Source organism: Balearica regulorum, chromosome 10 (genome assembly GCF_011004875.1).
Source record: "Balearica regulorum gibbericeps isolate bBalReg1 chromosome 10, bBalReg1.pri, whole genome shotgun sequence".
NCBI classification, from domain to species: Eukaryota; Metazoa; Chordata; class Aves; order Gruiformes; family Gruidae; genus Balearica; species Balearica regulorum.
In genome coordinates, this window is record NC_046193.1 from 10882920 (window position 1) to 10907680 (window position 24761).

Consider the following 24761-nt stretch of genomic DNA (forward strand, 5'->3'; position numbering starts at 1 on the left):
TCCTGCCTGTAACGCAGGCAGGGCACCATCCCCTCCCCAGTTGGCCCCGCTCCGCTCAGCAGGGTGGCAGGGCTGATGCTGGTGGGGGGGGAATCTCAAGACATACAGTTGGAGGGTCCCATCTACAGCCTTTTAATGAGGTTTTCCAGGAGGGCGGGCTGCCAGAACATTGAGAAATAAGGGCATGCCCAAGAAACATCCCAGTGCTTCCCCATCCCACTCATGGACACCCCCAGTCCCCGTGGGATGTGCTGACGGCGTTGTCCCCAGAGCCGTGAGCCTGGGGTCCCTGCAGCACCTCCCTCCCCATATGACTTTTCACCCAGAGAGGGCTGGCAGGAGTACAATAGTATTTGTATACCTAAAAGTAGAACGATTGATCCCGCTGCTGTTTTGCAATGTGTTGACGACCAGGCGGTGCAGAATTATATAAGTGTTCGTGGAGCTGGCAAGTTTGTGTTTGAATCATATGAGTGCTGTTGTGCAACGCTTCCCCTCCGCGGCCCCGGAAGAAAGTGGATGTGTGGGGGCTGCCGGTGCTTCGGCAGAGGCTGCCGTGCACACACCAAACCTTTCAAGTGCTTATGGTGATCCTGGTCCTCACAGCTCTGAGGGCAAGGGATGCGAGCGTCATTATCTGAGGTCTCAAGTTTGGCTTTAAAAGGCACCTGCAAATGACGCAGTGATATCCTTGCTCGTTACCCTCCCTGTCCGAGATAAATCACCTGGCACTTGCAATTCGGAGCTGATTCCTCAGCAGCAGGGATCTGTCCTGGGCTCCCAACGCCCTCAGAGGCTCTTTGCCCCCGATGCATCGTACCCGGGTGCAGGACGGTTTGCAGGAGCCCTTGCAGAGGAAATCCGGGCCCCTTCCCGGCCACCGGCTGGCAGAGCCGGCACACTGTGCGGAGCGGAGGGAGAGGCCGGGGTGCTGCCGCTGTGTGTGTGTGCGAGGTGGGTGCCTGCATCCCCCTCAGCTGCCTTTGCCTTTCGGCACAGCCTGTGCTGCCAACTTCATGGAAATAAAGCGCCATGATCCCAGTGAAAACAGGAGCTGGGCTCGTGCCAGGGAGCAGCCGGGACTCACCTGGAGCGGGGACATGGCTGCGAGCAGACCCTGAGGCAGGGCAAACACTGCAGCCAAAACCGGGGCAGGCTGCAGCGCCAGAGGCAGGGGATGGGGAGGAGCCCTCGGGCTCCAGGTAATACCAAGAGTAATAACCCACAAGCGGGAAGGTTTGCCCTCCCTGGCTGCCCTCCATCATGCTGTGACCTGCCGGGCATCTGGAAAGGATCATGACCAGGCACAAAGCCCAGACCCTTAAAGGCTCCTGAAGGATTCAGCCCCAGCTGCATCCCACAGTTCCCATTCAAAGCGCCCCATCACCTTTCCAGCCTGAATGTGCCCAGTGTCAGCTCACCGCGGCAATTCCCGGTACGCTGCCTGCAGCAGGGGTACCTGGGCAACTGCTCGCTCCTGGTCCATCCTCCATCCTCACCGCAGTAACCAGGCTCAGCCAGAATTACCTCACCGGCAGTGCTGGGAAAACCGGAGGGGCTGTGCTGGGAGCAGGCAGGGGGCTGTGGCAGCCACAAGCCTGGCTTTTATTGTATAACTGCTGGCCGGATTTGATTGTTGATAGTTTCTGGATAAATGAAACCCCCCCCCCGTTGCTGGGGGTGTGTGCGGGCGTGTGTGTGTGTGTCTGTGGACCATTCCATCTCTGCATCCCTGCATCCTCGTATCCAGGTGGGATGGCAGGGGTGGGCAGGACAGGCGAGGGGCACCTCTAGGGTGGGCTTGGCTGCAGGAGCATGTGTACCAGCTCCGCTGGGATGCTGTAACCAGATCCCCCCCTCCTCGCTGCCGTCAGCCCCGTGCAGGGCTCTCAGGCCTGGCTTTGCCAGGTGGAAAATTCCTTTTGTCCCTAGGGGAGCACGGAGAAAGCCCTGGCTGGGGGAGAGGGAACGGAGCGATGTGCCGCAGGGCTGCCACCCCCATCCCCAGGGCAGCAGGAAGGGCTCGGAGCCCTGGCAAACGCAGCCAGGGCCTGGGGGGAGCTGCTGATGTCTGGGAGGGGGAGCAGGGGTCTTGGGCCGCTTGGGGTGGTGGCCCAAAGTGTTGTTCTCCTGGAATGGGGCATCAAGGCGTAGTGATGCACAGAGCCGGGGATGGCTGTGTCCTCTCTGAGAGCTCCTGGCCTGGTGGCCACTGCACCCACGTCCCCATGGCCACACGCCAGGTCACCATGTCTGCCGTAGGGCGCAGTGCGGGACCAGGCGCCTGCTCTGGCTGTGCCCTATTTCCAGGCTGCGGGGGAGCGGGGCAGGGCCGTTCTCTGCAGGAGATGGGACTGTGCCTGGGGACCTCACCCGGGGTGAAGCCCCCCGTGTGCCAGGAGCAGAGAGTGGTGCCTGGGAGGGGGCTCGCTGACATACGGGACTTGGGGGTTTTACTGGCACTGGTTGGTTCTGGGGGATACCCAGCCGGGCTGGGAGGAGTTTGGGGTGAGGAAGTGATGCGTTCATTTGCGGTCATGGACATGGTGGTTAGATGGGCCGGTGCAGGGGTGGGCGATGGGTGATGGACCCCAGGGGCCGGCAGTGACCCAGGCAAAGATGTGATGGGGACACACACACACACACACACACACACACCCCCACCCCCCAGGACACAAATGGGCCGGTGCTGGGGAGGCATCAGTGCCTCAGGATCCTGCCGACGGCCGTCCCGGGGCTCTCCATCCCGGGGCTCCATCCCGGGGCTCCATCCCGGGACTCTCCATCCCGGGGCTCTCATTCCCGGGGTTCCATCCCAGGGCTCCATCCCGGGGCTCTCCATCCCGGGGCTCTCATTCCCGGGGCTCCATCCCGGGGCTCTCCATCCCGGGGCTCTCATTCCCGGGGTTCCATCCCGGGGCTCCATCCCGGGGCTCCATCCCGGGGCTCTCCATCCCGGGGCTCCATCCCGGGCCAGGCCCCCCCCCCCCCGCCGCCGCTGCCCCCGCCGGGGCTCCGCGAGCGGCTGCTGCCCCCTGCCGCGCGGCACCCGCGCGCCCGGGCGGCGGCGGAGGGGCGGGGCGCACCGGAGGGGAGGGGCGGGGCCGCGCTGCCGGGACGGCCGGAGGCGGCGGGAGCGACGCCGCCGCGCCGCCAGGGGGCGGTACGGTGCGGTGCTCTGCGGGGGCGTGGCGCGGCGGTGCCGTACGGGGGCGTGGCGGCGTCGGGGGCGTGGCGTGCCGGGCCGAGCCGGGCCGCGGCGGTTGGAGGTGCCGGTGCCGCCGCCGCCATGTACCGGGCCCTGTACAGCTTCCGCTCGGCAGAGCCCAACTCGCTGCCCTTCGCCGCCGGGGAGACGTTCCTGCTGCTGGAGCGCAGCAACCAGCACTGGTGGCTCGTAACCCGCGCCGGCTCCGGCGAGACGGGCTACGCGCCGGCCTCCTACCTCCAGCGGCTGCAGGTGGGCCGGGCCGGGCGGGCCGCGGGGCCTGGACCGGCGGCGTGCGGGCTGGCGGGGAAGCGGCTGTGCCGGCCGCCGTGTGTACCGCTGGGGGTCGCGGGGGCACCTCTTCCCTCCGCCACCTCACAGGCGGGCAGCGGGGCTGTGGGGCGGGCAGCGGGGCTTTCCTGCTAAAGGCCGGCCCCAGTCTGGGTTTGTGCTGGGGTGGGGGGTGGAGGAGCAGCTGGGTGGGCTGGAGCAGCCCAGTGTGCTGCCTTGGCTCCTCACGGTCCCTTCTCTGGTGCTTCTGGGAGCCGCTGGCCTCCGTGGGGAGAAGAGGGGTGCGTGGTTCTTGTGGACGTGGTTACCCGCTGCAGCACACAGGAACCTTTTGGGACATCGTGTTCCTGGCAGGGGTGAGAACTGGGAGATGAAAGGGAGGCAGGAGACATCTTCTCTGGGCATCATGTTTGGAGATAAGGTCCAGGGAGCTCTGCAGGTCAGGGACAAAATGAAGCTCGGCAGCCTCATCCGAAGGAGGTGGGCTAGGTGAGGGTTCCCTGGGCACCGACTCGCAGGTGAGGGGCTGAGGGGCTGGCTTCCCTCCTGCAGGAGTGTGAGAGGAAGACAGGAAAATGCCTGGGCGATGCCCTGGGGAGATAGTGAGGGGCATCCTCTTCCCGGGGGCATACGTGATGACTTGGTAACTCTGGAATCTGCCAACTGGCTGCCCCAGTCGGTGTAAGTGGTGCTTGTGCGGCCATCTCCGTGTTAGCTGTCAAGCCGTGGGGTTTCTGCTTGCACAGCACCCCGACACCGTGAGGGCAGTGAGGGGGTGATTGTCCTCCTCCTTCCACCCACACACCATGACACCTGTACCGTCCTGGGGGCCGGGAGAAGCCACAGCAGCTGCCTGTGATGACAGTAATTACAGCAAAGTGGGTGATACTGGTAATTACAGAAAGTCCAGGTGGGCTGCTGCGGCCGTAACTGGGGTCAGGGGAAGGAGGGCTCCTTTCGGCTGCCGCAGCTGCGGGTGTGAGCCCTGTGCCCATGCAGGTGTCATGGGAGGGAGGTTGCTTATGGCTCGTGCAGTGCAGGGGGCTGTTTAGTGGAGGCTTCTGAGGGACAACATGGCTTCTGAAATTAAAATAGGCATTTCATAGAAGGCTAGTTCATGCGGTTTTTATACTTCTGGGCCTCAGGGGATAGCTGTTGGGAACTGCATGCTGAAAACTGTTTGCGTCACTGAATGGGTAACTGCATACAAACGCACGTGAATGTTACAAATGGGCCTTTTAATGTCTGGCTGAAAATGGTGACAAACCCCTTTATTTCAGTGTGCTGTTGATGCTCCTTCAGATGACATTGAATTTCTGATTAGCAGTAACTCAGCCTGTAAGTAAGTGTGGGTGTGCACTTTGCAGAACACTTAGTGAGATGAGCGTTACCTGGGGAGTGTGTATGTGTGTTAGGGCAATGCTGGGGTTCTCTGCTGGCTGCTTGGTTCAGGAGCCAGCCTCCCAGCAAGGCTGGAGCTCTTCTGCAGCCTGGCAGAATGGCCTGACAAGAGAGGGAACATCTTGTGTATCAATAAGCCCTTAAGCTATTTACAGAAGCCATTTAGTTACCAAGCAAAGACCTTATTAAACTACTAGATTTTAAAACCCCACGGTGGCATAGCTCCAGGCTGCTGCTCATGAGTTTCCTCTCTGCAGTTGCCTGCTTCATTTGCTTGTGTGGCATGACGTCTTCTTGCTGCCATGGGTGTGGGAGCCTTCTCCCAGGCTGCCTTCTGAAGCAGCCTTCCTCCTTCTCTCCACCTCAGTCATACCAGTTTCAAAATCTTCCAGAAAAATAATTTCTTTGCTGACTTTACATTTCTCAGGTTATATTTTGCTACAGCCTTAAGACAGCTTGCAGCCTGCCAGGCTGACTCCTGACAGTCCGTTGGTAATGCACTAATATTAAAGCAGCATTGCTGGTGACTTTGTGAGTGCTCTCCTCTAGTTCAGATGTAACTTTCCCAAATGCCCTTAGACCTGGTAGCAGGAAACAGAAGATCCCTTCCTGCATCCGCCCATCTTTTTTTGGCCATTAGATTTCCGGCACCAGAACTTGCCTGATGATGCATGAGGCAGCAGGATCTAATTTGCCGCTCTGCAGTTGCGGTAATGCTCTGTGTCTGTGACTTTCTGCTGTTGCATCCTGCAAGCTCCAAAGAGCTGATCTGAAGTAAAAAATCTGCTTTTATTCAGACATCTGTTCGCTGAAGGCTTGCTTGGGACTGTGTGGTGAATGTCTAGGATGAGAGTGCAATTTGCCACCCAGTTTCAATTTAATAAGGGCACTGAGACTAATTAGTGACAGCGATTTGGGTGACAATTAATGCTGCCCGAACCACAAGTGGGGAAAAAAAAACATGGCTGATGATTAGTTCTAGTGTGTTTAGCAGGGAGAGAGAGTGGCCAACAGGAGTCACCATTGTAAAGGTAAGGCTTGGGCTTCGTTAGCAGTGCAGTCAGGTTCCAGGTGAGCAATAGGCTGCACAACAGTTGAAGCCAACAGCAGCAAATATCCTGAAAGCCCCTCGCAGCAGGCTGCTGAGAGGATGCTCATGGGAGAGGCTTGGGCTGCTGTTGCTGCTGCCTTCCACTATTAGGAGCATTAGCTTTCTTCTGAGCTCTTCTCGATTTTCATTTGGTTTTGCTCAGTTTTCATAGATGGGGGAAATTCATGCCTTAGTTTCTCTAGAGGAAAAAAAATATTCCCATTTATTATTTAAAGCTTACTATTGGCTGATGCCTTTTTGTTGCAAATATGGCAGAATTTTGTACTGAAATCCTTATGGCTCAGTGTTGCCATTAAAAGAGGGTTAGGTGGGGAGGGAACCCAACCAACAAATCCTTCTTAGAAACACGTAATGCCTCTAAGAAACAAATTAGGACCAAGCCAGGGCACCAGAAGGTGCAGATGATGTGAAGTTAATTTGGTCAATTAGAAATGCTCAACTTCAGCTGACATTCCTGCTGATTTTACTCTTCTGAGTTCTGTTTTAGCTCCATTGTGGGTTATTAAGAGTCATTTCAAGTCGAGTGCCATTCTGGGGATAGAAGCTGAAGCATTTGAGCAGCAAGAGGGAAGGATCGAGCCATGTGCTGCTGAACGGGGGCAGCCTGTGAACCGCAAGCAGAGTGAGCTGCTTGCCAAGATGCCGGCCTCTCACCCAGCTGACCCCCAGCCCTGCACACCCGCAGTGGAGATCTCGAGCGGTGATGCTGGCAGGCATGGTGATAGCGAGCAAAGCCGTAACAAACTCAGGAGGCTGACAGGTGCTGCTGCAGAGACAAGTGAAAACACGTACCCAGCGCTGCGCCGGCCAGTAACATCACATAGGATAATTGCCTCCAGCTATTGACAGAGCAAGAGACAAATGCTAATATCTCATGCCAAGCAAACACTGCTGCAGTGAAGCTGTCGGCAGGAGTGCTGTGGCTTCTGATTGAATGGAAAGGTGCCTGTCGGCACAAGGTTGGTCTTTTGTCTCCAGCTGCGTGCTGATGCTTGAGCAATGTATGAGTGGCAGAAAAATGTGGAGGTTAAACTGGAGCTTAGGGTGTCCTCTGGAGTCAGTCGCTCAAGAAAGCAGGCCTTGCAAAGTTTTATGTGCAGCTGTAAAAGATTCAATTTAGAAAGCTTCCTTAGGAGCAGGAGGTTCACTTGGCATCAGGAAGGGACAAATGCTGAATCTAGCAAATAATAAGGGTCCTTCCTTTGGGTTAAATAGCCTGTATGTTGCTATTGTTATGAGGGAACGTGTGATTTTGTAACAGGAGTCTGGAGTTATTCCAGGTTCGGCTGAAGGCTTCAGACTGTACCACAGCAGCACAGGGAGCGTGAAGTGAGCTGTTGTCCTTGAGAATGCCAAACTATGCGTGACGCTTGCCCTGCCAGGAAGGCTTGTTTGCTCTGCTCCCAGCGGTGCAGGAGCCAGGCAGGGACTGGCCCCGGTGGTCTGCTGCTCGCTGTAGGACCCACGTACAGGAGCAGCAGTCTGCTTCAGCTCTCATCACTGGTCTTGCCTCGTTTCTTGTCTGTACTGATCCAGGCTGTATTCTCCATCAATGGAAGTGTTAATAGTACGTGCCGAGGAGGGGAATGGCAGCTGTAAAATGCTGTATTGATAAATGTCGAGGGTGCAAAAATAAGTGTTAAGTTGCAGGGTAACCCACTTGGTGAAGTGGGAATGGTTTAGCATGCTGACTGCTGCACTAAAGAGGCAAATCAACTGCTCAGCTTTGTTAAGCTGTTAGGAAACAGCTTTGAAGTTACTATTAATAGCCTTTTCAAAATTACTTGAAATTTATTTGGAATAACTGAAAAATTGTTTGAAATGTGAGTTTAGATTCTCTGTTCAACTGAGGCCTTCTCTGGTCTGCTACACTTTCGTGTTGCACCTCTGGAGGAGCAAGAAGGGGGCTGTCTGGGTGGGAAGGTGCTGATGGCCAAGAAGCTTTGGACCCTCTGCTGAGAAAATGGACCCAGCCAAGAGTATAATGGGCATTTTGAGAATGCCTTGGATTGCTATTTGCTGTATCTTTTTCCACAAGAGTAAACAGGCATGTGATAAAAATAAGATACTCCTTCATGCAGCCTAGCAACAACTTAAAAATTCTCCTGCAGCCTGCGCAGATGCACAGTGCCAGGATACAGGTAGTCCTAGCCAGGCAGGTACAGGAATAGTGTTTCATCTCCCAACCTGCAAAGAGAAGAGAGTTCCCTGCAAAGGAGTGAATTTTGAACTCTCTGTTTGCAGGAAACCTCTTCATCCCAGCTCACATTGTAGCATTGACGCCGGTTCAGGATTGGAGGCATGTCGTGCAGAGTGAGGTAGTGTAGGAGCTCGTTTCCTTGCAGACCGGGGCATGCCAGGGCTCAAAGCACGGGTCTAACAGCTCGCGGCTGCTCCTTGAGCTTGATCCCACATCCTACGCCCAGCCCCATGGTCCAGCCTTCCCCTGCGCTGTTGCCCCCCCCCCTCAATTCAGTTCACTGGCATGCTGGAAAAATCTTTGTTTCTAATCTGATTGCTTTTCTGCCAGGTTAGCAAATGTCTTGGTTTGGTGACGGAGCAGCGTGTGCTGTGGCTGGTGCCAGCGAGGGCTGCTGGGGAAGCAGCAAGCTGTGGTAGCTCAGGTACTGTCAAACCTTTCACGCTAGTGTGGAGACAATGATGGTTGTGGAGCGCGTAGTTGGTTGTATGGTGTCAATCAAACGATCAGATGCTCTGAGAGCAAATCCCCAGTCACTGGAAATGGAGCTTTGGCAATTATGCTTTGCTGTAAGAGCTTCTCTGTCTACATAAAATCCAGCTTTAAACTCAGTGCTTCTGACCCCTGGCAGAGTTCCTCTCGTTGCTCCTGAACACAAGATGATGATCGTGCAGACTGTTGTACAGACCATCTCCTGCGCTGGAGCCTGCATCGTTATTTGTCATTTGCTGCAGATTTGACGGAGCTTACAATGGGCATGAGAGCGTAATCGCAATACTTGCACAGATCCTGAATAAGCGCTTAGGCTAAAAATAAAGTTTTATTTTGGAGAATAAGCAGCTGGTAGCGCTTTGCAGCTGAGGCTGTGTTTCTTGACATGCAAGAAGCTGAAAGAATGAAGCATTTTTCTCTGGGCTGTCGCAGTAACAGAGCTGCTATCATGTCAGAGCTGCTAATGCTTTGAGATGAAGTTTTATTCTTGAGACTAAATCACAGTTAGTGGAATTATAGACATTTCTAATTATCGTAGCTAAAGACTTGACACTTTAGCCAGAAGTTCTGCAATCTTTCACAGTTCAGAATGATTAAAGTAGAAATACATTAATGATCTCTAGCCTCTATTTTTGCTTGGCTGGGAAGATACGTTCTTCTCACTTTTACTCTGATTAAAAATAATTAGGCTTTTTGATATGAGATAAAAGTTGCCTTTGTGACCCAGACGCCCACGTATGAGCGATATTGGAGGTCTGAGCTTACCGCTCCTGCAGCTGCGTAATGGCTGAGCACGGGTGGGGTGGCACTGGTGGATGTTTGCGTGGTCCTGGGGGGTTTGCTTGGGCTGGCAGTGCTAAGCCTGTTTCAGGGTTGAACATCATGAAGGCTGTCTTGGTTAGAAGTGAACAAGTAGTAGGGAGATGTCTGAGAGCCCATGTCTGCTCCTGAACGATGTGGCTGTGGCTCTGTCCGCCTTGGAGGAAGGGCAATGTGAAGGAGCAGACTAGCAAGAAGAAATGTGCCATTTTCTTCTAAGCCTTTGGAGAGGCACTTGCCCGGAACCGGTGGACAGAATCTGGTTTTCAGCCTCCCTGAGGGGTTGCAGTGTCTGGCAGGTCATTTGCACCTGCGCTTCCTAGCGCTGGGCTTGCCATGAGCGTTTCACTGTGGTGCACAGGTGACACCCGCTGTTTCCTTGCAATTTTACTGATCAAATTTGTGATTTTTTTGGGGGCTGCCTGCTGTATGGTTTTTTAAGTGCTTTTCATCAGGAGGAGAGGGCTGGACTTCCTTCCCTGGTTTACATCTGGAAGATGATCAACTTCTCATTGCAAAAGTAAGAACTGCCAGTTTTGAACTAGGAGCATCTGTTCAAAATAGCTGGCAAGATGCTGATGCTGGAGGACAGCAGACACCCTTCTTCTCACCCCATTTGCAGGAAAAAGTCTTTAGTAATGACTGAATTGTGTATATTTGTTGTGCAGGGTGCTTCTGTGATTAACATATGGGAATCTGGATTCTGTTCAAATCTGCCACCAGCTCACAATAGGACTCCATGCAAGTGGCTTTCTTCGCCAGACCTTGCTTCCCCGCCTGTAAGTGAGGATACGGGCAAGAGGCCACCCAGGAGGGTTGTGGCTCACCTGAATTTCTCATTAATATTGAAATTTAGTTGCTGCAAATTTAAGCTGATCAACACTGCTGTCAGCTCATGGGAAAGTAAGTTGTTGATGACTGCCCAGCAGTGTAGGTATGTCCCTCTAAAATAACAGTGCTAACATCAAGTCAAGCTGGCGGATGTGCTACGCAACAGATATGCTGAATGGTGTCCCACCTTCAGCCGTTGCTGTCTTCTGATGTTTCAGAAGATCAGTCTTGTGCCATCCTCACCTTGAGCAGGGCACCAACAGCTCAGCCTTAACTGGGCTTTTTGAGCCGAAGGGGATTAGCAGATGTCTTCAAACATGATGTTAGAACATCTCTGGCTTGCTGAGCCGCACCTGCTCTGTGATTGCAATTGTGCACCTCTTCTCATGATCCCATTCTTGCATGTCCTTGCAGGATTGCCAGCATCCCATCAGGTGAACTCTTAACAAAAAGCAGGAGGAGAGATTGTATTGAAACCAATAAACCAGAAAGTTTATGGAAATTGGTTATTTTTTTGTGATTGTTGCTCTCTGTGAAGTACAGAGGGAACAAGGCTCTGAAGAGCAGGGAAAAGGAATTCATATTGGTTGTCCTTGGAGAAAAATGTGCTGATGTTAGTGATGATGGGAAAACAACGTGAAGAACTCTCCTTGCAAGAGAAGAGTAACCTCTGTGCTCAGAGTAGACTGTACACAAAAAACAGACTATATCGTGGACCTAAGAAGATCCCTTGCAAGGTCTGGGGCATATTAATGCCTGTGGGGAAAAGTCAAATCCCGCGGTGTAAAATGCGTATTTACATCTGTCAGTGGCTGAAGCATGGAAAACAGCTGAACCTGCCTGTTGAGGCTGTTCTTAGGAGAGCTCTGGTTCTGGAACAGAGGCAGCCTTCTCTTTTTTTTTTTTTTTTTTCCCTCTTCCCTGACTTGTATAGCTCAGATGTACATAAACACAAACAGAATTTTTAAGAGCATCCCAGCTTCACTCCCTCATGAAGGATTTAAACTTTGTCATTCCCAGCCAGGATTATGTATTCAGCATATGAGCTGTCAGTCTGGATGCTGGAAAAAAGATAAATTCCAGAAGGAGTTTATAAGCAGGGAAGTACAGGCAGCCTTAGCGTGCAACTATAGCATTAGATAGTCTGCAAGAAAATTAGACTTCACAGATGCTGATATCGTATGTGGTCAATGCTATAACCAAAATTTTACAGACTACAGATTCTAACAGAGCTCTGTGTGCAGAGGTTTTTAAATTCAAATGCATGCGCACTGCATTTGTTCCAGAGAAAAAAAAACTTAAATTGAGGCTTTCCTCTTGGCCATGGCAGTAACAGTTGCTTCAATTTATTTCACGAACGAGGCGCATTTGTATGTGGACTTGCAAGGGCTGTGAGGGCTGGAAGTATTTGCTGTTGGATCAGATCAGCCCCAGTTCACAGGCTCTTGCAGACTTGCCCTGGTTTTTCACATCTGATCTTTCTAATGACATGCTGCCTGGTGCCTTGCCAAGGAGGACGGGGCAGGGCTGCCCGCACCGGGCAGTGTTTGGTGATGAGTAAACGTGGTGGAGGCTGCTGCGGTGCCATTGGGGAGAGATGCTGGTCCACCTGGGCTGGAGATATGCTGCTGCTCAGACGTGCTGTCGTTGTCTTTGCTGAGGCTGTGCATGCAGACAGCTTTGCTAATGGGTGCTAATTTCTGGTGGGGAAGGAGCTGCCATTTCCAGAGCTGGCTTGGTGAGTGGGGGTGACAAATCTGTGTCACAAGGCCCAGGAGAAATAATTGAGCTTGATGCTGGGGCTGCTCCTGTAATAGGGTGCAAGAAGCAATTTGATCCCTGCGCTGCAGCAGAGAGAAATGGAAGCCAGCACTATGGGAGGACCCCAGTTGGTGTTTTCTCTGTGAGCGGGCATCTAGAGCTGCAAAATGCTTGTATTTAGAGGAAAAATTCTCATGAGGAATTAGAGTCCGTTTAGGTCCACTGGAAGTTGTTTCTGTGGACCCTGACCGTCCTCATTGCCTCCAATCTTGAGTTGCAGCAGGAATTGTGGTGGGTCCTGGTTCTGCTTCTGGAGGAGCATCGCTTTGCTTCCCCAGCCACTGGCTCATGAACAAAATTTGGACCTTTACGAGAGGGGCTTGTCAAGCCTAGTTTGTCTTGACATTTTTCAGAGGGCATAACTCTTGATTTTAAAAAAAAGTGTTTTGAACTTGTCATGTGAGAAGTGGAACAGAGGACACAATTCATGACTGCATCTGTTTCTCTCTGCTCCCCTTTGCTCCCCCCATCACTTTCTTGCCATGGGGATGTTGAGCACTGTTCTGGGCAAAGCTCTGTTGACACTAACACGTGCGATGCAGAGCTGTTCGTGTCCCTTGCAAGGGAACAAAGTGCTAACGCTTGGCCTCTTTCAGCATAAGGCTTAAGCAAGAAGGGGAAGTAAAATTTTGGCAGTGTGGGCTTTTTAGAACGAAGTGGGAAGTTCATGGGGTTTTCCTGGTTATTTGTTTGCCTGTTGAAGTTGTTTAGAAGCAGTTGTCACTCCCTTCCTCCTTGGAAGCTGCTTACTTCTTGATTACTGAGTTGCAAAGCTTCCTCCTGTCCGCCTGGTACAGCTGAAGGGGCAGTGTTACCCAGCTGCGAGAACACTGAGCCCATTCCTCAGGCTCAGGCTGCCTTTCATGCCAAGGAGATGTGCTTTTGAATAGGTGTCTCTCCATGCTGTCCTGCTGATGGGGTCCCACCTACGCCGTTTTGTCCCCCTTTCCTGCTGAGGCTGGGGTGGTGTGCCTGTGAGACGGTGATTTTTGTGCCTTTGGTCTGGAAATGCCAGTGTAGGCTGATGTTTTAGTCCGTTCAGCTGCTCAAGAGATTTAAATTAAAATAAATAAATGAAGCTGTCAGGCTAAGCCTGCTAGATAATTCCAGGCTGTGGATCTCTTCTTGCTAAATGACTGGTTTGGGGTTCAGATTAGATCTTTTCTAAGTAATAGCTATTAATTATTTCTTGGTTTTTCTAGTACAAGTGGGGACAGTGCCTTGCAGTGTGGAAACCTGAGGGCAGGCCCCAGCTCCAAACCTTCTGTTATAGTGAATAAAAACAAAGGGATGAGAGAGAAAATGAGGCAAGAGCTGCGAAAATAGACACTCGCCCACAAGGAGGAGGGAGTTGTCAGGAAGCTGGGATGAAGTCTCGATGAAAAGGTCTTGAATTCTCGTCTATGGGGTTTGTGTGTGGGGCGATACATCCACAGCTGCTAACATGGTCGGGTTATCTCCTGCTGTTCCTGCTGCCTGCTCCAGCTCCTCTGCCCCTGAGCTTCTCTGCCTGTCCTGCCAGCGACGGCTCAGCCTCTAAATTGTGTCCTCGGCAAAGGGGGGAAGAAAGCCTTGATGGACCACGCAGGCGACTTTCACCCACTCGTATGTGGAAGATGGAAACGGTAGTGGACAGGTTTTCAGGGTGGAGGGCTCTCTGTCAGTCGAGTTCAGTGCAGTGTCTGTGTGCTGTGATGGTTGTACAAAGAACCGTGGCAGCTCCTGTAAAAACCAGATGGCTGCCTAAAGAGATCAAGTTGAAGCTCTCCACCAAGCAGACAAATGCAAACATCCATGGCCTTTCAGTCTGATGCAGTGACAATTCCTTTTTGGGTAAACTCAGTGAATTTGTGGTTTTCTAGGCTGCTTGATGGTGCCCTTTTTCCCTCCGTTCCTGAGGAAAGGATGTGTCTTTGCAGGGGACAGAGGGGGCACCGCAGTTTGAACGTAGCGGGCTATGCCCGGGTGATAAATCACACCCAAGTGACAGAGCAGAAGGCAGGTCTACGGTCCCTTTCGCTCTGTGCCCAGGCTTAGCTGTCCCTGAGGAGTATGTGGGTAGAAGCTCAAGTATCAGGGAAGCCCACATTTTTCAGCATGCGAAAAGAATAATTGCGTGAAAACCCAGTAGCTCAAGTAAGAATGATGATCATAAAAATTCATTACCTACTTAATGCAGAAGCTTAGGGATTTCCCTGAGCCTGGCTGAATCAAAGTGTTTGTAGCTGAAGACTTTTTCCATTTGACATAAAAAAAAAATCAGCATCTCTTGAAGTGCTGGGTTCTAAGTAATGAAGTTTTTGTCTGCCCCAGAATCACCTTTATTGACTTAAACTGAAAAATGCATCCCCTTTAATTTGTTTTTTGAATTGATTTTGTGTGTCTGTCTTCCATTAGCTTCATGACAAGAGATAGCAGCAGCATTGAAATAATTGTGCAACTTTATCAAGGGACCTGTACAGTATAATTCTTTACATCAGGGATGGAAATAAACACCTCCAGCGTGCAGTTTTGGGAAGCATCATCTTGTCTGTAGTCTTGGGCTCTCTTAGAAGCATTGCCCAGTGATACAGGCTGACATCTGAGATTTTACATGCATGAACACGTGGTGAGCTGCCTGTATTCTTGAGCTCTCATTCAGAAGCTTAAGATCTCAAACTGATATCAAGCTCTGGTCACTTTAAAAGCCTTTAAACACTATTAATGCACTATTAATGGGTGAGGAAAAAAATCTTCCAGCAAAACCACAGTTAGCAGTGTTTGGTCTTGTGTGACTCCTCAGATGTGGAGGTCAACCCGAACCTCTGATAGCTGGGCCATGGGGAGTTAGGAGCGGTGAAGAATGATCCTCCTTGACCTGGAGGAGTTTGGTGAGTGGGGCAGAGAGCACGCACAGGATTGCAAACCACACAGCTTGAGAGTTGCTGTAGCCGCTTACTTGCTGTTGGGCAGCTTCCACCACCTTCTCTGCCTCGTGGTGGCCTTGTGCACCAGAGGGTTCCTCCTCTGGACCCCCCCTGTGGAAGGGCCACCAGCTGGGTCAAGTGGAGGTGAGCTGAGTCCTGGCCATATCCTTTCCTGCAGCATTTGTCCCACTAGAGATGGGCTGGGAAGATTTCCTAAACTACAGTAATTCACTCTCACCAATGCCGCTGAGCAAGGTGGATGCTGACACGGGTGAATGTGGCACATGAAAAGGTGGACGTGAGAAATCAATACTGTAATAAGGTACGTGAGTTGGGCTGAAAGTTTTGCGCATGAGGAGTGAACAGTCCAACCAATGTGCTTTTTTGTTCGCTTCCTCGGGAAGTGAGGAAAACAGGATTATGGCTGTTCTGCTGCCTGTAGCACAATGTCCAAAGAGAACATTCCCCTCCTGTTCCCATTTCTTCATGTTTCTGGAGAGCCTGTGCCACTCTTAAGCTGCGAAAGGAGATGGGATTAAAACTTGCAGCTTGAGCAGTAGGCTATTTTTCCCCTGCAGATAGTGTGGGACACTAATGAATTGCTTTTCTTCTGTGACCCGCCTCTTATTGCCTTATAGGTAAAATGTCAGCAAATCCAGTTGAACCCTTTAATCTTTTTTTAAGGTAAAAAATCCCACTAAACAAACCCCTGGATTTGTTCTTGAACTGAATCTAGAGATAACAGCAAGTTAGCCTCGTTCCTCTGATAAACATAGCTAAACTTGCAATTCTCAAGGTACTTTTGTAGGTCAATGGAAACTGTCAGTCTTAAGTTTTGCAGGACAGAAAAATCATGTGCTGTCCAGTCCGACCATCTGCCAGTCAAAAAGCAACTCGGGAGGCCTCAGGGTCTCTAGTTCACAATTTTCTGAGGTTTGGTTGTTTGGGGTTTTTTTTGTTCTGTCTTTATCATCACACATACAATAGTTGTAGTTGTAAGACACCACTACAGATTGCAATGGTATCTTCATTTCTTTTTGGGCTTAAGTTAGCATTAGCTTTAATCATTGTCCCAATAAAGCTCAATTGTGTTGACTTCCTGAACGTGGTGAGTGCCTGGGTGCTGATTGCTTCAGCAGAAGCATCTGCTTTACCAGGAATAGATGTGCTTGCAGGAGCAGCTCTCAGCTAACAAGCACGTTGGCATACTTGGGTATTTTGTCTATGGCCAATTAGCGTGATCTACCTCTTGACAGCATGGCCCGTGTGGAGTATTTCAGCCCCTCTCCTACACCCTCCCCTGCTGCCCTGCACCTTCAACAGTCTTTAAACAGCTTTGCTATAGTAGCCAGCACACCAAACTTCATTTAACTTTTGTGTATAGCACTAATAAGCCAAAAGCATAAATAGCATCCCCTGTTCAATAGTGCTACTCTGAACGTGTTGAAATATATAGCTACCAAAATCTGTGGTAGGGGAGGGAGGGAGATGCCTGTTTTCTTTCAGAAGGGGGTGTTCCATCTTGTGTTAGCTTTACAATGGCCCACCTGAAAGCAAATGAGCGTTCGAGGGTTATCTTTTATTGGGAGCCTGGCTGTCATACTTCTTGTTTAAATCCCTTAATGCGTGTTTTGTACCCAGATTAAAGTCACGAAGGCTGCAGGCAGCCGTAGGGAAGCTGCTGGGACTGCACATGCCGTTCTGCTTGGGTGGAAGACTTCTTTGGGTTTCCCATGTTGGGAAGTACCTGCCCAGCACAGGGAAACTGTTTCCTCTGCAGTGGTGGGAGGTGGTCTGCACAGCCTAGAAATGTTGGGGAGGAGGTGGTTGGGTATCTTGGGGTTTCCTAGTACTGATATTTCAAATACCTGTGTCTGTGACCCAAGGGGGCTGTGGGCAGAAGAGAAATTGCCGGTGAGATCCGTATTATGGGAACATATAGAAATTAGGTTTTTTGGGTTTGGGTGCCTACTTTGGAGAAACTTTAAGTGTGCTTGCTCTCTTGGGTCCCTGGCCTGAAACACCATTAGCGGCAGAAGTCCTCAAGGATCTTGGTCTACCTGCCATGCTTGGGAGTTGTGTGAAGGGATGATGGTAAAAGGACTGTTTGTATGTGATCCCTTCACCTTGGAACAAGCTTTGCTCCGTGGAAAGGTGTGGAGCTGCTCTCTTTGAACAGCTTTGCTGGTTGGTGTTACTCCTCAGTTGCTTGGAGCGATCTACTCCTGGTAACAAATACTCAGGTTTTTCCATATGGCAGTTTGGGGGTCACTTTATTTTGGAGTAGGTTGCAGATATGATCTGATCCCATCACTGCATTTTGGGTAGGATGCGCAAGTAACTTGAAAAAGAGAAATGCTCATTACAGAGGAAAGCGCTGGGTTTTCTGCGTGAGTTAATGTGTTTTCTGATCCTGCCCTGCTGGCTTTCTTTTTATTTTGGGGTGTGCAGAGGGGGGTGTATCCCTTTATGGCAGAAGAGGCAGTGTTTACTCCACATGCAGAGTCTAGGACACAGGAAAATCAGTGTGTCTGTTAGTGCCAGAGTGTTAACTGATCCTGCAGCAAGCAAGCTGCCTTTGTTCCTTCCGACTGGAATCATCTTTGTTTGGGGGGAACTTTCCAAGGCGTTCTCAGGTTTGCTTATGGTAACGCAAGGCAGGTTTTCATCTTCGCAGGGACAGCTTTGCAGGAAGGGGCACCAGCACTCCCCTTTCCCGTTAAGTCAGTAAGAGATGCTTTACAATTTCTCCCTGTTTGGGTTTGGGCGACATGGTAATTATGCCCAAAGAGCCTCATAGCTGCAGTTTTCCACCTTCTGTCCCGTGCCAGAAAGTTGGCCATGGGAGAGGGAGGATTTTAGAAGAAAAGCTGATAAATCATAAATTCCCTTGCAAGATGAATCATAAGTTACTACTTCTTTCTCAAACACGTAATTGTCTGCTGTTAAATCTGTGCCAGTCTGTGGTGTGCAAGAGGAAAGTCCCTTTCAGTTGACATGTTCATATGTGCTCTTCTCTTGCATCTGTCTGTGCATCAGTTGAATTGCCAACTTGCAGTTTTTTCCAGCTTGACTGCCAGAGACTTTACTTACTTGATCCTCACGTGCTGGAAACGTACCCCGGTGCAGAGGTGAATGGGAGGGGACAGCAGTTCTCTTGAATGTGGCAGAAATTTGAATTTCTTGGTCCTGCCTCTCATATAACTGTCACCTTTCCAGCATTTTGCTATAATCTCTGCTCTGGAAATAGATTTTTGGGGAAAACTGCACCTTCTTCCTTGAATGCCAGAAGAGGAGCCAGAACTTGCATGGTTTCCCAGGCTTGTTTCTTCCTCTGGGCTCTGTCCTTGCCCTTTGTCCTGGCAATGCTTGGCAAAACTGATTAACTGCAAAGTGTTTCTGTGGCTGGGTCGTCAGCCCACATCCATGTTTTTGCTCATTGGATCAAAACAAAGATGGGCTGAGACTAGCAGTCTGGGAAATTAGAAATTAGTTGTATTTTTGATCATGCTTAATACATGATCATGCTTAATGTCTTCTGCACCTGTGCTAATTGCATGCAAGTGATCTGGGAGCTAGCTATACTGAATGTCACTTAGCTGAGAGGCATCTGTAGCGGTTTTTTCAGCTACCAGACTGAAGACTGAGGATGACTGTGCAAAGACTGGTACAACCCCTTCTGTTGGGCTTTTTTGGGCAACTTTTAATACGAATGTGTTAAAAGTGCTAGAATAACTGCTAGCACTTCACTGTGGCATCTTTCCTTCTGCCTTTATATATCCTGGTTCATAACCCTGAGCTTTCATCGAAGTAGAGGCTATCTGCAGTTTTCTTACTCAGTGTAGGTGGTAGCTCTAATGTAGATGTGTGTGTATAATTTATGTATACATGTACGTAAGTAGAAACATATGTTTCCCCTGCACAGACGCAGCATTGGTCGTGTCTGATACTGACTTAGCTTGACAATTATGTGCCAAAGGGATGCTGAACAGGTAAACCCGAAAGCGAGGGGCAGCTCTGTTGTCTGGTGGCTGTTCCCCTGGACAGCCTGAGCCAGAGAAGTCCCCTGAAGCACGGAGAGCAGTAAGAATTAAGGCAGCAGAGAATGGCAAGATATGTAAGTATGTGTTGACTGCTTTATTTTAAAAACTTCTGTCTCTGCTTTTATCCTCTTAGCATGTCTTGGCTTAAGAGACGTGTTCTGGTTACTGGAGGGCGCAGGATTGCAAGGGGAAGGAATCGGTGGCTGATTCTGATCATCGTGGCCAGTAAACAGGGTCTGAGCGTGGCTGGAGAGACACAGGATGAAGCATTTCCACCTTGGGAAGTACAAGCGTGCAGTGGTGGGTTGCATGCGTTTCCTTGTTCCCTCAGTGTGTCTCTGCCTCCTTCTTCTGACTCCGAAGCTGCCTGCTGCTGGGAGAGAAATCGTTTGAAGTTTGGTTGCTGTGTATCCCTCTGCCTTCAGGGTTTTGTTTATTCCAAATGCCACTCGTGCCTGTACTGTCCCTAGTTAGTACATCTCTTTTGCCAGGAACTCTGGCTTTTGCTTTAGCACAATTTGCACAACTCTAAGCCCTTTCCCCGGCTATCCTTTCTCTTCATTTCTCATTTGTGCAGGCTGTCCGCTCGAGTGGCTGCTGTCAGCACACAGCAGAAACACACCGATCTATTAGAAACCCACTATAGCATATCAGCAGGAATTCCAGATCTGTTTCTGGGCTGCCTCTTTGTCAGAATAGCTCAGCCACGTCTTTGTTCGCTTGCTAGCGAGTCAGAGATGCTGCAGATTTGTTTGGAGCTTTTCTCATCTTATTTGCTCAATAACCAGGACAGTTGCCCATTGTTTCACTTGGGTTTTTTATCATGCGTTTTTAAGTGCCGCAAGGCACAGTATCTTCATGCCTACAAGAATAAGTTAATGCATAGCTCTTAGCCAACAGCTTGGGGACTAAAAATTTCTGATTGGAGCTGCAAAAAGGGGAAGAGAAAAGAGCTGAATTTCCCACGGCAATGCAAAAACCAAAACTCAGCCCATTTGTTTGAACTGTGTGGTTCAGAAGGGGGAACCCATATCTGGTACATCGCTCTGCCACGGACAAAGGCTAGTTGATTTTTGCAAATTGCTGCAGCGATCATTTAAATCTGGAAGGAATACAGCATGCAGACAGTCTGGTGGTGACTGGGGACGAATGGCATGTGACCTAAGAGGTGGCGTTTGTCTATGATTTGAGTAACAAAGAACCAGCCTGTGCCTGTGTACGGCAGCGGGAGAAATATCCTAATTTCAGCCGTGGTCCGTGTCAGCGCAGCTGTGTGAAAACTGAGCTGTCACTGGACACAAAAAACTTTGTCTTTTGTTGTCGCATCGTGAGAGCTGGAGCAATGGCATGAGGGTGAAAATCAGCAGCCCTGCCTGGGCACCCCTATGGCTGCAAAAACAGCCGCAGGAATGAGGGGCACTGATTCCTGCACACGCAGGAGAGCAAACGCCTTTGATCGCTAAAAACTGGGGAGGCAGGAAGAAAAAAAAGTCATGTTTTCTTGGATCAGCCCCCTGCGGAGGCAAAGAAAAGTCTGCCATACGTTAATGGGCCACTTTCATAAATGTGGGAGTCTCGCACACGCAGGGTGGCTCAGCCTGTCTGCGCTGATGCGGCTGTCAGCCTGTTTGTCTAGAAAATGCTTTTCTGAAAGGTATGATTATTCTAGACTGTTGAGCAGGTTCTTCTGTGTGAGTGCATTTAAACAACGCCAGTGGTACATGTGGAAGAACTCAAAACAAAGAGGGAGGGGGATGACATTTTCGATAGCCCCGGGAGAGGAGGTCGTGCTGCCTGTGCAGCCAGGACACCGATAGTGTTTTCCGAAGTGCTCGTGTCTCTCATCAGCCTGCATGTGGGGGGAAGCAGAGGTGTGTGACATGTCCTGTGCACGTGTGCTCTCTTTGGGGAGGCTGCTCTTGGGGCAGTGAAGATGAGAGTGATGTGAGCCATGGGGGTGACCGCATCCCTGCCTGGGCACAGCCGTGCCTCGTGTTGGCTGAGCCCAGTTACCCCCGAGACATCCTGGAAGGATGCTTTTCGAAAGCCTGGCTTTGGCCTTGGGAAAGACATCCTTCCCCACCTGCCTCGGGAAGTGGGGGAGTGTGCAGAGCACCCCAGAGCAGTGCTGAGGTCTGGCTGTATCCTTCCAGAGGTGGGGACCCCCCTCCTGCGAATGGGGGCAGGAGGAAGCTGGCAGCCGGCTCTGGGGAAACTCTTTGTTTGCTCGTGTTATTAGCAAGGAGAGAGGAAGTAATGATTTATTGATGCTTCTGTGAGTCTCCTACGCTGGGCTATAAAGGAAGAAGTTCTTTTTCCTAGCTGATATTCGTGGCTCTAATTGAGCTGTAACTTGTTCCTGCAGGGCAGCTTGCCTGCAAGGTGCCGACAGTGCCCCCGGTTCTCTGATAGTGGCCCATCAGCCAGTCTAGCCGGTGATCGTCAGGGGTCACTGCTCTGCTCTTCCCCTGCCTCTCCCTGTAGCCAGCCTGGTTGTGACAGGCTGTTTATAGAGCCCAGCGTTTCTCTGATGCAGCGTTTTATTTGATCAAACCAGAAATATCTGATAGAGAGGGTGGCGACCACTCCTTTCTGGGGTGAGGGGCCATGTGAATGTGGATCAATACCACACTAAAATATCCCTCCGTTTTCACAGTACGTTGGGCAGAATTGGTGTCCTTTTGATGCCTCTGGGCCACAGCCTGGTAGCTTTGCCACCCCACGCCGACCGAGCAGACCCCTGCGCTCACCCCATAAGGGCGGTCATGCGCGGCCAGGACCTTCCACCACCGTCATTGCACTGTCCCTGCTGCCTTCCCCACCTTTTGGGAGACGCTGGCATGGCTGTGCCACTGGTGAGGTGGTAACTGGTGAAGGATATAGTTAACAGCCAGCGTGCTGCAGCGGCTGCTCGGGGCTCTGCCAGCCCCCACCTGTGCGGTTACCAGCACAGCTCAGTAAATCCAGCTGAATTGCTGGGCTTTACTTGGTATGTCTCTTCTGACAGCACACCATACAGTGATGCCCTTTTCGTGCGCATCCCTGTTTCCCTGTGAGCCTCAGCTTAGCCCACGATGAGCAGGGTTTCATCTCTGTATCCTGGAGCGTGGGAGGGGGCAGGGGCTGGATCTCTGCGCAGGGCCCTGCGGCGGCGAGAGCAGACTTCTGAGCACGATTCTCTCCTGCCTGAGCTCAAAGGCTCTGCTCCATTACCTTGGTGCCGGTTTGTGACCTCTCTTTTTGCAGGCCGTAGAGCCATGCATTGCCAGGATTGACTGCAAGCGTGTGAGAAGGTGGGGGTGTACGCTGCCTGGCCATACTGCTCAGGATCTCTGCCTGCCTGCATCCCAGCCGTGAGCATCCTCAGGAGCCAGTGCTGGATGCTGGCAGGAATCCCCTGTCAGTGCTGTGGAGTGACTGGTCTCCCTTAATTGCATGGGGAGAATGGCGAGGCGTGTGCGTTATCCTGAATTGCTGTGAGCAGGTAATCCCTTGAGTCCTGGGGAGAGGAGATTGTAGGTGAGACATTGGCAAACCTGACTTTTGCCCCCATGCAACCCATGCTCCTTTTAACTGCAGTGTGCTTTTGGTCATCTTCAAAGTGATGCCATTTTGGTTAACCCAAGGAGCGTGTGGATTCCTTCTAATCGCATCATTTATCCAAGATACTGATTTCTATTTAAGTTCATGACTATAGCGCAGGGGAACCCCAATGCTGGGTGTCCTACAAACCCTAAATGCCAGGCAGCCCCTGCGCTGAAGACCGTGTGCCCTGACCAGCTCAGCTGAGCAAGGGAGGAGGAGGTGATTTATGAGCAGCATCAACAATGTCATAAAGTGCAAGTGGCAAGTTAATGCTGCTTTTTTTATTCCAGCCCTTTTGACAGGGCCCTGTTAATAGAGGGTTGGGGAGTGGAAACAAAGGAAAGAGCACAGCAGCTAAAAGCTGGTTGTCACAGCGCTGCTGCATTAGTGTGGAAAGAATCACCCTCTCCATAACAAATGGCATAGCACAGCGAGTAGCAGCTCCAGCCTGTGGATTCCTGTGGGCTGTGGACGATGTTGATGTGCCCTCTAGAAGAGGGCAGAGACGCTGAGCTGTTCAGTGGGATTCAGCGCTGTGTACTGTGATCTTTCCTGGGAAGATCAGACTGAGAAAGGGCTGAAACCCGTGTGGGTGAAAGCCGGGCACGCTGGGGAGGGTGAGGGAGGGCAGCACGAAGGGGTGCATCTCCTGGTGGTTTTGCAGGGGGTGCTGGTGAATGTGGATGGTCTATAAGCGGGGGACCAGGGAGTGCACCAGGGTGAGTGTTTGGGGGATGTAGCAGGAGTTGTGTTGAATTTTGAGGTGGGAGCTCATGTGGGAGCAGCACGAGGGCAGATGGGCTGTGCAGAGGGGAGGGCGCTCTGTGCTCAGAGCAGCACTGGCGTTCCCCTTGGGATTCTGCACTGCTCCCCGTTCCCGGAGAAAGCACGTAGCTTGCCGTAATTTTCTCTTCTCAGAAAACGAGTTGCATTCTGTGAAATAATTTGCCTTTCCTTCTCCTTCCAACACTCCTTTAAATGTGTTCAAATGCACTTTGCTGAATTTCCTTACTTAGATCTGTAGTTAGAGGTGAAATGCTCCCCAGGCCATATGGGGCTGCTTGGAGGTTTCATCGCAAAGTTAGATTCTGAGTGTTGGTTTTGTCCTTGGTCTGATACTTTAAGAAATTTGGTAGATGTATTTTAACATCCCTGGGTTTATTTTTAAAGTTTTCCCCAGTTGCATTCTTTCCTATCTCTTTTTCTTTGGAAAACAAAACAACGAAAAAACCCTCCTAAATTTTTCTTTTTGAAGCTGAGAGGCAGAGGGGGCCTCTCATCCCCACCTTGGTCAGAGGTTGTTTTTTTCCCCACAGTCTGTGGTAGCTGTTAATTCACATTTGGTTTAGTAATTAATCAGGATATAAATAATACATGGCATGTTAGCAGAAAACTGCATGCCAGTGCTATGGAAGCAGGCACTTTGGGCCCCGGCGGGGAGGGCTTGCCTTCTGCTGCTCTGCAGCCCCCTAAGGCCAATTAAGGTGCATCCTTGACGAGATTCCAGCAGCTCCTTGGCTGGATAAATGGTTACCCTGATGCAGGGAGGGGGGGGCAAAGCAAGCGAAGATGAAGGGGGTTTTAGTGTTGAAACAGCTGCAATGAGTGCTGGAGTCCAAGCTCTCCTTTCCTCTCCCGCTCCTCCCCTGCGGGCACGGGCTGAGGCTGCCAGTGGTGGTACCGAATGGGTGGTGCAGGCATCAGTGGCAGCTTGTGGGAGACCTGCAAGTCTGCTGGATCCACAGCAAAGGCTCGGTAGCATGTCCTTTGCCTTCGACCTTAGTCCTGTAAAGGTCTTTTCTTCTGAAGGCATGTCAATTGTTGATAAACAAAGCCTTGAAGAATGTCCCAAGTGTGGAAACCTGCTTTACCTCCCTGTGCCCCTTCACTACGGCTCTCCCGGTCTCCTGTGTAAGCCCAGGGAACGATGTCTTTGGTATTCCTTGTTTCAAGGCTGGTGTTTATTTCAGCTGCAGTAACGAGTGCTAAACTGGTTGGCAGGAGGAATAAATGTTGCTATGACAGTTTGGGTGGAGATTTGGAAAAGGCACTT

The 24761-nt window shown here is 51.0% G+C and overlaps 1 protein-coding gene across 3 annotated transcripts in view; it reads left to right on the top strand.

Moving 5' to 3' along the window:
- Positions 1-3208: 3208 nt before the first annotated feature.
- The window catches only part of NCKIPSD (NCK interacting protein with SH3 domain), a 54158-nt gene continuing 32605 nt past the window's right edge, over positions 3209-24761 (top strand). Inside the window, exons 1-2 of one of the 3 annotated variants that reach the window (XM_075762085.1) lie at positions 3225-3460; positions 19257-19423. In XM_075762085.1, coding sequence (XP_075618200.1) covers positions 19385-19423 — 39 coding nt within the window. In that variant the 5' untranslated portion in view covers positions 3225-3460; positions 19257-19384. Of the gene's footprint in view, positions 3461-4779; positions 4838-19256; positions 19424-24761 lie in introns of all 3 variants that reach the window. The other 2 variants (XM_075762086.1, XM_075762084.1) reach the window with 2 other exon arrangements.